Here is a 16,636-nt window from a genome sequence, read left to right as displayed (position 1 = left end):
CTCTCCCCCTCTCTCTCTCTCTCTCTCCCTCCCCTCTCTCTCTCTCTCTCTCTCTCTCTCTCCCCCTCTCTCTCTCTCTCTCTCTCTCCCTCCCCTCTCTCTCTCTCTCTCTCTCTCTCTCTCTCTCCCCCTCTCTCTCTCTCTCTCTCTCTCTCTCTCTCTCTCCCCCCCCCCTCCCTCTCTCGCTCGCTCGCTTTCCCCCCCCCCCCCCCCGCCCTTTCTTCCTTCCCTCACCCCCAACTTGGCTCATGACCCAAATTATTTGATTTCAGGTGTCTGGTGTAATTCACTCTGAATGATAAAAATGAAATCTCCTTTTGCTCTATATGTTTTTCTTTGTCCCTGAGAGAACTGCCTAAAAGTGTCCCGTCGTCAGTTTAAATATCATACTTGGACATTTGGATGAGATTTGGTACCAAATATTGCAAGGGACAATCATCTTGTAATTTTTGCTCCCCTCCTTTTTACCTTCAGCTGCCTAGGCCCTAAGCTCTGGCATTCCATCCCCAAAACCTTTACCTCTTGTTCCTCCTTTAAGATGTTCCTTAAAACCTACCTCTTTGACCAAGCATTGGACACCTGTCCTAACCTCCTTATGCGGCTCGTTGTCGAATCTTAGCTGATAATGCTCCTGACCAGAGTGTAGTGGCATGGGACGTTTTACTACGTTAAATGCACTATATAAATGCAAGTTGTTGTTGAAGGCTCTCGTGGGAGGAGGTGGTCTGATGGGTATTGGCAGCCAACTTGCCCAAGCTAATGAACCGAGCACGGATTTCGGCAGGCTATTGAACTGTAAAGGGCATCGTAACCGAGTCTCATTCAGACCTCACCCAACACCCTCACATATCCACTTTCCAGCTGAGGTCGCTGGATAGTCATCAGGCGTGCCAGCCCTGGGTGGTTTTGATCTACCGTCTATAGCCCAGGAATGCTCCGTCCACTTATAGTGCTCTGATTGACTGAGATCAGCTCGGACAAGGGACAGAACCGGAGACCTTCCTGATCTCATTTTAATCACGCTCAACAATTGGGGGAAGTCGGATGAGTAGATTTAATCCACCGTATCATCTTGCAGATAGGGTGGGGTGACGTGCCGAGTGATTTGCACGTAAAAAAAAAATTATATAGATGACCTATTCTTTATCTATAAACTTGAGGATGGCAAATTCAAATTAAATGTGGATATCAGATTTATTAAACTCCAAATAGAATAACCTAGATATCTAAAAACCAGGGGCCTTGGATCCAAGATTAACTAAGAGATTTAGAACAGAGGACAGGATAAACTTCTTTACAGAGTTGTGAGGCTGTGGAATTCACTTCCAGGGTTAGTGGTTCAGGCAGAAACTGTCACCATTCAAGATTAGATTGGATAGGTGGATGAAGGGATATGGGAACAGGGTGGGTAATTCTGAAAGCATTCAGTGGCTGACGGGGTGAAGTAATGTCAATGGCAGTTTGTTTGGAGGGTTTGATCCGAAAGCTTCCCCAAAGGGAATATAATTAGGATTATTTTTGTTGAAATCTGTCATTTTTAATATGAAACTATGCATGGAATGCATCGGAGTCCATTGTTGTGGAGGAGGAAGCAAGAAGCTCTGGTTTGTGAAAAGGAAGTGGAAAGTGTTGCTTTTAAATAATGGAGATCTAACGATGTGTGAAGCTGCATTTTCTTTTTTTTTAAAGAACTGAAATACAGCAACAACAACAACTTACATTTATATAGTGCCTTTAATGTAGTAAAATGTTGCATGGCGCTTCACAGGCGTGTAATCATGCAAAATTTACACTGAGCCACACAAGGAGGTACTGGGAAAGGTGACCAAACTCTTGGTCCAAGAGGTAGGTTTAAAGGAGTGTCTTAAAGGAGGAGGGCAAGGGAGAGAAGCGCAAAGGTTTAGGGAGGGAATTCCAGAGCTTAAGGCCTAGGCAGCTGAAGACACTGCCGCTAATGGGAGAGCGATGAAAATCAAGGATGTGCACCCAATGGCAAAGTAAGGGTACACTTCTAAGGTTTGGTTTAAAGTATGTTGGACGAGAGTGGAGATGAAGAATCAACAATAGTAGGGATGAGGGACAGATCGAAGAACCTCAGGTTATCTTAAAAGCAATAAAATATCTGAGATTTGCAAATGGAAAAACCTTTAACCATGCTGTATATTTAAGATAGTTATTTACATTTGGATATTAAAAGGTATGGGTTCTGGCAACTCTATACAACTAAGTAAAATGACGAGTGTAAACAGATGTCAGAGGCTACTTAGCCCAGCGAACTTTATCCTTCTGTGGAATCTTACACAGGAAACTTTCGATTAACCGGCCAATAAATAACTGGAAATGTCAGTTAACCGGCAAAATTCAGGAGTCGGTTCAGATAACTTTTTTTACTTTGTTACTTTTTTTTACTCATTTCTGGCTGTGCGTCTAACTGAAGCTGTTGCTAAGCTACAGAGACGCTTGCAAGCTGTGCTGATTGTTTTGAAGCTGTTGCTAAGCAACAGGGTTTGTTGCTAGATACGGAGCTCAGAAGCTCCGTATGTTTTAACTATAGCGCTCGATTCTACGGCAATGTTGATAGACCAGCACCAGCTCGGTCCTGTCCGTGCCGGATACCAGAAAGTTTCCTGTAGTTTCCCTCCACTTGCAGGTTCTAGCTAGATGTCAGCCATGGTTCAGTTGGTAGCACTCGCACCTCTTAGTCAGAAGATTGTGGGTTCAAGTTCCACTCCAGAGCGCACAATGTAGGTTGACACTTTAGTACTGAGGGAGTGCTGCGCTATCGGAGATGCTATTTCTCGGATGAAGATGTTAAATCTCATCTGTCCTCTCGGGACAATGTAAAAGCTCCCCCAATACTATTTTTGAAGAAGAGCAGAGGAGTTAGAAAAAAAAGACTTGCATTTATATAGCACCTCTCACAGCCACAGGGCGTCTCGACGTGCTTTACAGCCAATGAAGTACTTTTGAAGTGAGTTCTTCCCGGTGTCCTGGCCAACATTTATCGCTCAACCACCAATGATCACTGATCTCATTGCTGTTTGTGGGATCTTGCTGTGTACAAATTGTCTGCTGCGTTTCACTACATTAACAACAGTGACTACACGTCAAAAGTACTCCATTGGCTGTGAAACGTTTTGGGACATCCTGAGGTTTTGAAAGACACTGTATAAATGCAAATATGTTTTACTGTCTTCTTTTCATGGGTTCCTGCACTGCCTCACCAAGCTTAAACCTAATCGTTTCACTGCAACATAACTCAAACTTTCACTCTCTCCCCATACCCAAGCTTCTAAAATGCTCATACTGAGAGCTGTCACCCTGTTAAATAGATTAGGCTGATGGATGTCATCTTTTAATGAGCTTGTGTTTTACAAGTGATATCCGATGAATTGTCCTTTTTTTTTAAAGCACTCTTGTATACCTGGCATGTAGACAAATCAATGCGTTACTTTATGATCATGAATCAACTATCCTGAAATGTAATGATTTCTTTCAATAACAGCTCGAATGTCAACAGCCCCCTTATGGCACCATTAGAGATTTTTTTTAAACCACAGTGCTCCATAACTATAAGCCGAGGCCTCATTTGCTCCCTCAGGTGGACGTAAAAGATCCCACCAACACTACTTCAAAGAAAGGCAGGAGAGTTCTCCCCAGTGTCCTGGCCAATATTTATTCCTCAACCAACGCCACTAAAACAAATTATCTGGTAATTTATCTAATTGCTGTTTGTGGAATCTTGCTGTGCGCAAATTGGCTGCTGCATTTCCTACATTACAGCAGTGACTACATTTCAAAAGTACTTCATTGGCTGTAAAGCACTTTGGACCATCCTGAGGTCATGAAAGGCGCTATATAAATTCAAGTCTTTCTTTCTTACACCGAGCGCTCATTGGGGCTTTGTAAATACAATTGCATTTGCTTTAAAGATACTTGATGTCACAGTTCCATTCACTGGGAGTGCAGGTTTTGTGCATTCTAATGGAGCTGGCCTCTAAAAATTTCTTGGCTGTGATTTCTGGCTCGTAAGGGTAGGAACAAAGGCCAGAGCCTGGAGACCTGTGCCACAAGCATACAAACCTCACACTTCTTCCTGTTGACCTTGGCTCCAGAAATCCATATATCTCCACAGATCTAGTCAGGAATGTGTTTGCTTTTTATTGATCCCCAGATAGGTGAGGGTCCTTGAGTCTTTGCTAGCTATTAGTGGATAAAACTTAACAAGACATCGCAACAGGTTTAAATTTTTTAACTGTTTTTATATAGGTCTCAAAACAACTTTTATAGGGCACAGGTTCATGCTCCATGTTCCTAAATGAGGAATCTGCAGAAGACCAAAACTAGGGGCCATAAATATAAGATAGTCCCTAATAAATCCAGTAGGGAATTCAGGAGAAACTTCTTTACCCAGAAAGTGGTTAGAATGTGGAGCTTGCTACCACTTGGGTTGCATTTTTTTAAAATGCTACATTCAGGGCTACCTTATTGATCCTGGGTTTGTGTTAACTTTAAGTGTGAATATTTTGTTTTAAATGGAGAAAAATAAAACCATTACAAGAGGAATCTCCTGAAATTCTGTACGCCTGGGTATCTACACTGACGTCCTTGAATCCCTAAAATGTGGAACCTAGACAGCCCCGTCCTACTTGCGTTTATATCTTATTCCCGTTGGGATTTTGTGGGCCTGGGGGTTTGGAAAGGGCTCTTGGCGATGTTGCCTCATTGGTGGATAAATCCTAAATTTGCACCCCGAGAACAGAACACTGCTGTTCACCATTTACACCAACGATTTGGTCTCTGGAATCGGAAATGCAATTTCCAAATTTGCGGGCAACACCAAATGGGAAGGGGCGGGGGGAATAGTTAATAGTGAGGAAGACTGCGACAAAATATAAGACGTTAATAAACATGCAGAATGGGGGTGTAACAACTTTCTCGCTAAGCTGCGCAGCCGCACAACAGTCTGACAGTCCCACGCAGCCCGTTCACTGGCATTTTGATGGAAAAATACGCGAAAAATTGAATGGGCCGGCGCACCAAAAAAAATGACAGGAAACATTCATGTGTAAATGGCAAATTAATTTCAATGTAGGTGTGAGGTGGTGCATTTTGGTCTGAGGAATAAGGAGGCCACATCCTGCTTGGAAAATAAGAGTCTCAGTGGGATAGTGGAGCAAAAGGATTAAGGGGTACAGATTCACAAATCATTAAAAGTAGCAACACAAGTTAGTAAGCCCATAAAAAATATGCAAACAAAGCACTGGGGTTTATTTCTAGAGGAATAGAATTGAAAAGCAGGGAAGTTATGTTAAATTTGTATAGAGCCTTGGTTGGACCATATTTAGAGTACTGTGTACAGTTCTGGTCTCCATATTATAAAAAGGATGGAGACTCTGGAGGAGGTGCAAAAAGTATGTACAAGGATGATACCAGATCTGAGAGGTTATAACTAATCAGGAAAGACTGAGCAGGTTGGGTCTCTCTCCTCTAGAAAAGAGAAGGCTGAGGGTTGACCTAATAGAGGCCTTTAAAATTCTGAAGGGGTTTGATATGGTAGACAAAGAGAGAGGACCTTTCCACTTGTGAGGGAGTTTAAAACTCAGGGCCATAAATATAAGATAGTCACTAATAAATCCAATGAAGAATTCAGGAGAAACTTCTTTTCCCAGAGAGTGGTTAGAATGTGAAACTCGCTACCACATGGCGCAGTTGAAGCTAATACATAGATGCATTTAAGGGGAAGTTGGATAAGTACATGAGGGGAAAAAGGAATAGAAGGACATGCTGATGGGGTTAAATGAAGAGGGGTGGGAGGAGGCTCGTGTGGAGCACAAACGCCAGCATAGACCTGTTGGGCCGAATGGCCTGTTTCTGTGCTGTACATTCTATGTAATCTGTTAGTGTCAGTAATTTGAGATATATGGGAATTAAACTCCGTGGCCGTCCACCTTTAAAAGCTGGCATTTACCAATATGGCGAAGCCTGTAACGCAGGCCCAAATTGGGCGCAGGATGCTGCTCCCTGAAATTGGTCCTTCTTCCCCCCCCCCCCCCCCCCCACCCCGGTTTTTCGGTCTGGAGAATGGGCGCAGTGAGGACCAATTTGCACCCCGTTGTCTCCATACGGCTAGTTACTCCATCAGGGTTCAAGCAGGAGTCTCTCTGATCTTCCAGCACAGGACCCAGTTCTGTTGGAATCCAACCACAACATGTGTGTCATTTTTTAAATTATTGTTTCATTTGTTTCAGTCAAAGTAATTGCAAGGAAGACAAATTAAGACAGTTCCAGGAATTCTCAGAATTTTTCTAATGCAAATAAATTTCCCAGAATATTTCATGTTTGGAATCTTTCCCCAGCATACAGAGTTTCCTGTGCATTTGGCCTTCTCTACCACCTGGCTTGATCCAAATCCCTTCTGGGCTATCACTTGAAAGTCTTGCTGCACGGCGCGTTCCTTTCCAGCAAAAGGAAGTGCTGGCCAATATTTATCCCTCAATCGACATCACTTAAAAACAGATGACCTGATCATTTATCTCATTGCTGTTTGTGGGACCTTGCTGTGTGCCAATTGGCAGCCAAGTTTCCTGCACTAAAACAGTGACTACACTTCAAACGTACTTCATTGGCTGTCATCTGTCTTAATGTCTCCTGCCTTGGCTCAGTGTCAATTTTTGTCTGCTTGCGTTCCTTGGGATGCTGTACTACGTTAATGGCGCTATATAAATGCAAGTTGTTGCTGTTGAAAAGTGCTTTGGGACTTCTGAGGATGTGAAAGGCACTATACAAATACAAGTTCTTTCTTTTAGTAGGTGAAGGTGTGAAGTATTTGCTCAGAAACTGAGCGAATCTTACTTTGTCTTTGGTTACTAAACAACACTGGGAGTACCTTCACCACACAGACTTGCGTTGGTGAGCCATCAGTAGCTTGGAGACCAGGGTCATTAACATGACTGATGCATTCAGGAAATGCAGCCGCCTTTGGCCTGATTAATGTACACCTCGTGTGACTTCACGCTAGGAGTGCAAGAACTTGAGAATGTTCTAGAACAGGAAAAGGCCATTTGGCCCAGCGAGGCCATCTTTCTTTATTTTGTGCCATGCATTCCACTGCTCTTTAATGAGCCGGATCTGCTGTTTGCATGGGAGCAGCGTTCCCATTTCTTTGTGAATTGTATGTGGGGAAAACAAATTGCCTGCATACACACACAAGTTAAATCATGAAAGCCAGAAAAAAAAAGGGAGACCCATTAACCGATTTTTAAAATTAGTGATCCTTTTCCAGGTGAAATCCAATGCTCTTTTGGCCAGCCTCTAATCTTCCACCCTCCTTAAACTTGATCTCATTCAGAACTCTGATGACCGTATCTTCTCGCACCAAGTCCCATTCACCCATCACACCTGTGCTCGCTGACCAACATTGGCGTCTGGTCTGGCAATGCCTTGATTTTAAAATTCTCATCCTCTTGTTCAAGTCCCTCCCTATCTCTAACCTCCTCCAGCCCTACAACCCTTCAAGAACTTTGCAATTCAGATCTTCTTCAATTCTGACCTCTTACACATCCCCGATTTTCCTTCGACCCAGCATTGGCGGCTGTGCCTCCAGCTACCTAGGCCCTAAGCTCTGGAATTCCCTCCCTAAACCTCCACTTCTCTCTCTCTCTCTCTCTCTCTCTCTCTCTCTTCTTAAAACCTACCTCTTTGACCAAGCCTTTGGTCACCTGTCCTAATATCTCCTTGTGGCTCGGTGTCAAATCTTGTTTGATAACGCTCCTGTTAAGCGCCTTGGGATGTTTTACTTCATTAAAGGCGCTATATAAATACAAGTTATTGATATAAATATTGGCCAGGACACCAGGAAGAATGCCCCTGCTCCTCTTCAAAATATTGCCATGGAAGCATTTACAACCACCTGAGAGGACAGATGGGGCCTCGGTTTAACGTCTCATCTGAAAGACGGCACCTCCGATAGTGCAGCACTCCCTCGGTACTCCACTTGGAGTGTCATCCTAGATAAAGGCCCGGAATTTGCGGTCAGCGGCAAAGCGAAGACATTTGCCCCTGGCCCCGAAATAAGCCTCGCACAAAGATCTCGCGATCTCTGTGTCGTGAACTTCGGGTTTTCCGACGTTCAATTCAAATCAACGAAGTATAGTGGGGATCCCCTTGTGCGAGTTGCTGTGACGTCAACAATCCGTCTAAGCAGCCAATCAAAACACGGCATTCTCACAGACCGCAAACCAGGAAGTGGGTAAGCTCTTAGAATCCTAACTTTTTAAAACTGTTAGAGCACAACAAAGATCAGGGTTCTCACATGAGGCAAAGGCAAATAAAGATGAACAAACTTAATGGATGCATTTCACACTGCACAAAATTATAATTTGTTTTTCAGGCCCATAACCTTTGTTTAGCAGTCAATATACTGTTAAAACCCCAGTTATCCCTTTGGTCTAACTTTTAGTGGGGAATTTAACTAATTAATTACTGTGGAAGAGCCGAAGTTTTCATCAGTTCCCCTGATTTAAGTGATTACACTGATTGATTGATTGCCGTGTGTGTGTGTGTTTGGCGACCTGTGTCAGAGCTGTGAATGTGTAGGGGGTTTTGGTTTGGGGTTTTGTGTCTGGCCAGTCAGTCGTATCTGAGCTGCTCCAGCCCCGTGCGGTTCGAATCGCTTCCCCTTTGGTTCTGACCACCGGACTTATTTATAAGTAGCGATATAGACAAACGAGACCAGTGTTTCAGCGCAAAGAAAACCAATGTTTATTAAAATAGCAAAACAATTACTATACAGAGAAAAATCACTGGATGCAGCACAATTACACTTAACGGGGGAGGAGAAACGGACACATCGAGGGAAAATGACTAAAATGACACTTTAGCAATTCCCCTTAACTCCCACCCTTTACACCTATCTAGGTTGTCTTGTGATGGGCCAGAAAATTGATGCTCACCAGTCTAGGATGTTGAAATGCCTGCTCCGTGCCCTGTTGCCTGTTGATGTTTTTAGGTTTTCACCGCCCCAGAGCAGAGATACCCCAGTAATTCAAACGTAACTGCGGGTATCCTACTTCCCTGGACAGGCTCTTCGTCGACGATCCTCTCGCTGGGTTGATGATACGGCAGGGCACTGGAGGTGAGGCGAGAGAGAGAGATGGCCTCCCGAGGGACTAGTTATAACCTTCCCGGTAGCCCTTATCTCCCGCCAGATCAGCTCATTTCTTTTGTCTGACCTGGACGCGTTGAAGCTCATACAAAGGGTACCGATCTGGGCCCATCGACCTGAATGGCCGGTTAATCGGTTTTAAATGTCTCATCGGTGTTCCCCTTTGTCCAACTGGTTTCGTGATGGGGCCATTCCAGTTTGAATGCCCCGTTGATCGTTTGCAAACAGTGTTGATGTTCTCTAACGAAGGTCTGAATGCAGCTATTACATATTGAATAGGCCTTGCCTGCTCTTGATTGTCTGTGCAAACAACCTTGATGGGTTTTAATCAGAGGCCCGAATGCCACTGGGTTTGCTTCTCATGCATAAATGCAGAAGGTCTGTCTGCATTCTAATTTCTGGAAAGTTCCTTCTCACAGTCATCGGAATACAAGTTTGTGAGTCCAAACTGAAACTTACAGGCCTTGGCCATGAGGCTGACCGCAGCCATCTTGTTGAGCCCTGGATTTTAAACTCAGTCCAACCAGGGTTTCTGTACTAAACCAAAAGTAAATCTTCGGGGGAGACATGAAATTTGCGAATCCTTTCAATGACAGACCGCAACTTCAGGATTGCGCCAAATCCCGAAGTGGCGGAATGACGGCGAACGCTGCCAGTTCGCCGTCATCCGACCGCAAATTCCAGGCCCTGGTGCTCAAGTCGCTGGAGTGGGACCCACAAGCTTCTGACTGAGCTACGGCTGACTCGCGGAATAACAATGAAACTCAGAAATCCAGTTGCACCTTCAGAAAAGACAGACTTCCACTTGCATGAAGAGCATCTTCACTATGTTCTTTCGAAGGTTTTCCACACTGTGTGCTCAGATTATGGCATCCTGCAAATGGCGGGCACAGTTCGAATTGGGAACTCCCGTTAACGTACAGTGATTGCACTGAAAAAAATAACGGCAAGCTTGGGCCCTTGAGAGAGGCTGTGGCCTCCAAGTAAAAATGTTAATTGCGGTATTCAGAGCCTAAATATATATTTTGTGGGTAAAAATTGTCATTTTATTGTAAAATATTTGTAATTTTTTACATATTTTTGTTGGTTAGAAAACTTATTTTAAGCCTGTAGTCAGCAGGTTGAGGGGGGAAATGGCAGAATATTTTTTCAAAAAGATATAATTTGATTGATTTGCCATCCCTTATTGGTACACTCCCCTGACTGGTCTTTCAGAATTGCTTGTTTTTATAAGTCTTTTGTATTTTCCCTTAGTATTTCCTACATTGCAACAGTGCCTACACTTCAAAAGTGCTTCATTGGGTGTGAAGTACTTTTGGATACCCTTAGTACTGCACCGGGAGTGTTGGCCTAGATTATGTGCTCAAGTCTCTGGAGTGGGACTTGAACCCGCAACCTTCAGACTCGGGTGAGAGTGCTACCAACTGAGTTGACACCTACAATAACTTGTAGTGTTTTTTTTTTGTTTCTGTAAATAAATCTTGCCAATAAGTTTTAGCTTGCACACATTGGTCTGGGAGCATGGTTTTTATCTGCCTTCTGAGGTGGCAGAAGAATGTGGTGAGCATCTTGCGTCCTCTAGTAAGTGATTCAGGGTTAATTTTTAAATCTGGGATAATCTGTGCACACCGAAGATCAAGAATTCTGGTTTCAGTATCCGAGGGACCCTTGTCTACTTGTGGAAACTGTAGTTTAGTTGTGTACATGACAAGTGTTTAGAGCAGAGGTGTGGGAGACCCTAGTTGTAGCACATACATGGCTGAAGTTCCAGTATAAAATGGCATTATCATTACATCAGCTGTGGCCTAGTTGGTCACGCTCTCGCCTTCGATCAGAAGGTTGTTGCTTCAATTCCCACTCCAAGGACATAATCTAGGTTGACACTTCAGTGAACCACTGAGGGAGCGCTGCACTGTTGGAGGTGCCATCTTTTGGATGAGCGTTAAACCAGAGATGTCTGCCCCCTCAGGTGGACGAAAAAGATCCCATGGCACTATTCAAAGAAGAGCAGGGGAGTTCTCTGGTGTCCTGGCCAATATTTATCCCTTAACGAACATCACTAAAACTGATAATTTGCTCATAATCACATTGCTGTTTGTGGGATCTTGTTGTGCTGCGTTTCCTACATTACAACAGTGAGTACACTTCAAAAAATACTCCATTGGCTGTAAAGCGCTTTCAGGCGTCCTCAGGTCTTGAATGGCGCTATATAAATGTAAGTTCTATCACAATACTGAGAATTCATAAACTGACCCTGCATCATCATCAGTCATAAATAAATGTTTATAATCTGATGATTTTTTTCCCCCCTCCTCTTCCACCAGTGGTGCTCCCCCCAGAGAAGGTGGAGCCATGTGATGGATTCACATCAACTTTCAGTCAAGAAGATGGAGAAAAGTGTCCCGGTAAAGAAACCAGCAGAGGAACGGGCAAGAAACGGCTGAACTTTGACGTGAGTTTTGAAATCTGGGAGATGGTGAATGGTTATTCAAGAAATTGCTTTAGGGAAAAGATTTATTCCGACAAAAAAAAAATGAAGACATGGTTGACTTTGGCCATTTAAAAACAAAATGCTCTAACGGATGTTGTTGCCGTGTTTATACGGTGCCTGTTTACTCAAGATATCGTACTAGGGGTAATTCCACAATCCCAATAGGGAGCTGCAGTCACACGGAGTTTAGTTGGGGAATCTCAGCTACAGTGCTGGAGTCTTGTGTCTGATCTGCACAACCTTCAAGCTAGGGTCCCTCCTGGGAGTGGAGGGGGAACATAGGAACGGGAGCAGGCCATTCAGTCACTCGTGCCTGTTCTGTCATTCAATTAGATCATGGCTTATCTGTATCTTAACTCTATTTACCCGCCTTTGCTCCATATCACTTAATACCATTACCTAACAAAAATCTATCAATCTCAGTTTTGAAATTTTCAATTGACCCAGCCTCAACAGCTTTTTGAGGGAGAGTATTCCAGATTTCAATTACCCTTTGGTGAAGAAGTACTGAACAGCCTAACTGTAATTTTAAGGATATGACCCCATATTCTGGACTCTCTCACCAGAGGAAATAGTTTCTCTCTCTATCTACCCTAACATATCCTTTAATCATCTTAAACAACTCAATTACATCACCCTTAATCTTCTGTACTCAAGCCTAGTCTATGCAACTTTTTTCCTGTAATATAATCACATGCATAAAAAAAGGATGGATTACTCCTAATGTGTACTAGGCACTTAATCTCCTGTTTTGTTTGACTTTAGCTCTACAAAATGGTTTCTGTGAATTGCATGTTAGTATTGGTTGCACTGTTGGTGTTGCCATGCAGTAACATATCAATGAAGACACAAGTTTAATGATTTCCTCAAACCTTGCTTCTTTCGCTTACAATAGAATGTGGACCTCATACTTAAGTTACAGCACTCACTTACCATGAAATGTTCCAATGCATCTTACTTGAAGTTGTTAATATAATGGCAAAATTGTTTAACTGATAGAAAACACATACTTAGAACAGTGTTGTCCAATTTGTTCGCCACTCGCCACATGTGGCCAATTGGGAATCCAGATGTGGAGAATTGCATTTCTGATTTAAATTTAAAAAATGAGTAATAGACACCGTCGCTGGGCATGTGATCTCAATAGTCATGTGAACTTTAACCTATTTGTGCGTTTGTTCGTAAAATGTTGAGGGAAAGCAGAGTGTGCGAGTGTTTTTTGATCATTGTGGCTGTTTCACTTCCTTGGTTACTGAATGGTGGTAGATGTTTAAGTAAATATGTACGTGTGAGGTACATTTACCTGTAAGGTGTTTTGAGTTCATGTGGCCAAAACGGTGTCGCCATAGCCACACCTGTGGCTAGTCAGCGATTTCTATAGGACAACGCTGTACTAGAACTCCTCCATATGGGTCAGTGGGTAAATGTAATCTGTGGTATGGAGCTGAAGCTTGTAGACCTGGAAGGTCCCAGATTCAATTTTACATCTGTGCTGAGATAACTAATTTCATGGAAGAGTAAAATCAGCCAGGGTACCCAGCCCAAATAGCTATCCAGCGATCCTTGCCGGAAATGCAGGGTTGTGTAGATGTCAGGTGAGGATTAATTCACTAGGCCTTCCAGCGCTAGGCTCACACACTGAGGTGGTCATTCGGATGAGAGTGCTATCAGTCCCTGTAGAATTGTACCCAGCGAGAATCGGTTCCTTCAGTTAAGGGGAGGGCTGATCTGTTTTTCCAAAACTTTGTTTGGCTGTCACTTTGCAATAAACACCGTTGTGGCATTTCAGCAGCAGCTTAAAATTCAAAAGAGTGTAGCAATGCCATTGGGCAGTAATTGAATAAAAGGTAAAAGAAAATTAAACTAATGGGGTTCAGAGAAAAGCAATGAGATGAAGGCAGCAACGTTGCTGGTTAATTCTGAAATGGGCTAGTAACTCATCCCGAAATGTCCCTCCGTGAGGAGATGCCTGGCCTCCTCCACTTCCCCACAACAGCAGAGCTTAATGGCGGTTCGATCCTAGGTTCTACATTGCTGCCGCACCACATGTTGGTGTTCTGGCGTACCTTAAGTTATGACGACATTTCAATCTGTTGAAAGAATCCCGCAAGTGGAGGAGAGATTTAGAACAGAGAAATGCACTTTCTTTACAGGAGCTAGAATGTGACGTGTCTGTTGAAGAAGATAACCATCAGGAATGGACCTTCACTCTTTATGATTTTGACAACTGTGGCAAGGTTACTAAGGAGGTACATTTACATTTGTTTCTGCTTCTTAGGAGGTCATGGTGTGTTGATTTGTGCATATTGCCAATATAAACCAGACTGATGCAACTTTTAGCAGCTCATAGTTGGGAGAACTTGTTGGGAGTACATAACTAGCTCCCTCATACTTTGCCTAATCTATGACACTTATATTGCAAACAGCTTGACTTAACGGTGCACAAATCCAGTTGGTTAAGGTCGCAAATGGGATTTTTATATTCTGCTGAAGCTTGCTGCTTCTATTGAGATATATTCAAGTTTGTGGACAATGTAGTGTTATCCAGTGATTTCTGGTGTTACCACTGTGTTAGAGCAATTCCAGAAACTATTTTAGTCTAGTAAGTGGATGGGGTGAGATGTGCCTGATTGGTGGGGGAGGACTGGGGGTTTGGAGCAAACCGCTCAATAAGCTGAAGCCAAGTCTTGGCTATGTGGGACCTGGAGAAACAGTATTTCAGCTGAAGACCTGGCCCCCCACAGAGCTGAGATGGTGACTGAGAGGTAGGAATGTTCTACAAGAGGTTTTGTCCATCTTCATTTAGCTCCTCTACAATGTTGGGCATGGGAGAACCTCAGATAATTTCTACCATAAACAATATTGTTATACAGGCAAATTCTCTGAAAATAGGAAATGAACAATCTCTTGCTGAGAACCTCAAGTGGGATAGGTTTTTTATTGCAATGAGATTCCAGGAATATTTAGCTTGTTAGCTTTGGATCTGGCCTCAATCTCTATACAAGTTCTTTCAGCTGTTCTATTGCACATTTGCTATTTAATTGTTTTGCTTCAACATCTGTTTTTTGTACTAAGAGTTTATACTATTTGCCTTTTCAAAAAAAATCTTCATGAGGAATCAGTACTGTTCATTTGAAGGTTAAAGTTTCAACAGGATTGCTCATGTTGAGAAACTTTCTGTAAGTTGTAACTGGTAGTTTATTTTTTGCCACTGTTGATTGTGGGTTAATTCTAGGACAAGCAGTGACTGGACATTGGCAGTAGAGGGAAGGGTAAAGGTCTGACCCGAAGTGAGATGCTGCCTTGTTGATTAGTGGCCGTAGCAGTGACTTGATTTCGTTGTTGCTCTCTGCAGCACTGGTGCATAAAACAAATCAAAATCACGTTGCCAATTCACTCGGGTTCCAGCCACCAACACCGCGGCTCTCTTCGAGACACCCAACATGGTCAATCTTTCGCAAATCCTTTGACTTTTCCTTACTGTGAAGAGTGGGCAAGCGATGCTCCTATAAACCACATCATCTTCAATCCTACAACCAACCAGGATTCAATTGGTCACTTGGTAGTTAGGTGCTTCTCAACCGCTTTCAAACAGGCCAGGGAGAGTGTGCTTCATATCTTCACCAATGAGGCCTTCGTGATGTGGACAAATGACCTTGCAGACAAATACAAACCATGTCCCACATTGTTGACTCATGCCCATCAACTAAAGGAATTGATTAGGTAGATAGGGAGAAACTATTTCCTCTGGTGGGGGGGGGGGGGAGTCCAGAACAAGGGAATAACCTTAATATTAAAACTGGGCCGTTCAAGGCTGATGTCAGGAAAAACTTCTTCACACAGAGTAGTGGAAATCTGGAACTCTCCCTTAAAAGGCTGTGGATGCTGGGTCAAATGCGGGGGTGGACGAGCAGGGTGGACAAAAATGAACCAGTAGATGTGTATTTGGATTTCCAGAAGGCATTCGATAAGGTGCCACATAAAAGGTTACTGCATAAGATAAGAGCTCATTGAATTGGGGGTAATATATTAGCATGGATAGAGAATTGGCTAACAGAAAGCAGAGAGTCGGGATAAATGGGTCATTCTTCGGTTGGCAAACGGTAACTAGTGGGGTGCCACAGGGATCGGTGCTGGGGCCTCAACTATTTACAATCTACATTAATGACTTGGATGAAGGGACCGAGTGTAATGTAGCCAAGTTTGTGGATGATACAAAGATGGGTGGGAAAGCAAGTTGTGCAGAGGACTCAAAGAATCTGCAAAGGGATATTGACAGGCTAAGTGAGTGGGCAAACATTTGGCAGATGGAGTATAATGTGGGAAAGTGCGAGGTTATCCACTTTGGCAGGAAAAATAAAAAAGCAAACTATTATTTAAATGGAGAGAGATTACAAAATGCTACAGTTCAGAGGGACCTGGGGGTCCTTATGCATGAAACACAAGGTTAGCATGTAGGTACAGCAAGTAATCAAAAAGGCAAATGGAATGTTGGCCTTTATTTCAAAGCAGTTGGAGTATAAAAGCAGGGAAGTCCTGCTACAACTGTACAGGGTATTGGTGAGACCACACCTGGAGTACTGCGTACAGTTTTGGTCCCCTTATTTAAGGAAGGATATATTTGCATTGGAGGCAGTTCAGAGACGATTCACTAGGTTAATTCCAGAGATGGTGGGGGGTTGACTTATGAGGAAAGGTTGAGCATTGGAATTTAGAAGAATGAGAGGTGATCTTATTGAAGCATAAGATACTGAGGGGGCACGACAAAGTAGATGCAGGGAGGATGCTTCCCCTCGTGGGGAAATCTAGAACACGGGGGCACAGTTTTAGAATAAAGGGTCGCCCTTTTAGAACTGAGATGAGGAGGAATTCCTTTGAGGGTCGTAAATCTGTGGAATTCTCTGCCCCAGAGAGCTGTGGAGGCTGGATCATTAAATACATTTAAGGTGGAGATAGACAGATTTTTGCAAGATAAGGGA

At 43.3% G+C, this 16,636-nt stretch overlaps 1 protein-coding gene across 2 annotated transcripts in view; it reads left to right on the top strand.

Moving 5' to 3' along the window:
- nkd2b (NKD inhibitor of WNT signaling pathway 2b) overlaps nt 1-16,636 on the top strand; it is a 134,527-nt gene that overhangs the window by 103,306 nt on the left and 14,585 nt on the right. The window contains exons 5-6 of one of the 2 annotated variants that reach the window (XM_085989075.1): nt 11,491-11,618; nt 13,811-13,906. In XM_085989075.1, coding sequence (XP_085845201.1) covers nt 11,491-11,618; nt 13,811-13,906 — 224 coding nt within the window. The remainder of the gene's footprint in view (nt 1-11,490; nt 11,619-13,810; nt 13,907-16,636) is intronic. The other variant, XM_085989074.1, reaches the window with a different exon arrangement.

The sequence above is a fragment of the Somniosus microcephalus genome, chromosome 5 (genome assembly GCF_052327205.1).
Source record: "Somniosus microcephalus isolate GS21.2 chromosome 5, FLI_Smic_1.0, whole genome shotgun sequence".
In the NCBI taxonomy this organism is placed as follows: Eukaryota; Metazoa; Chordata; class Chondrichthyes; order Squaliformes; family Somniosidae; genus Somniosus; species Somniosus microcephalus.
Note: the sequence above shows the minus strand (reverse complement) of the source record. Positions and strands in the feature narration are given on the sequence as shown.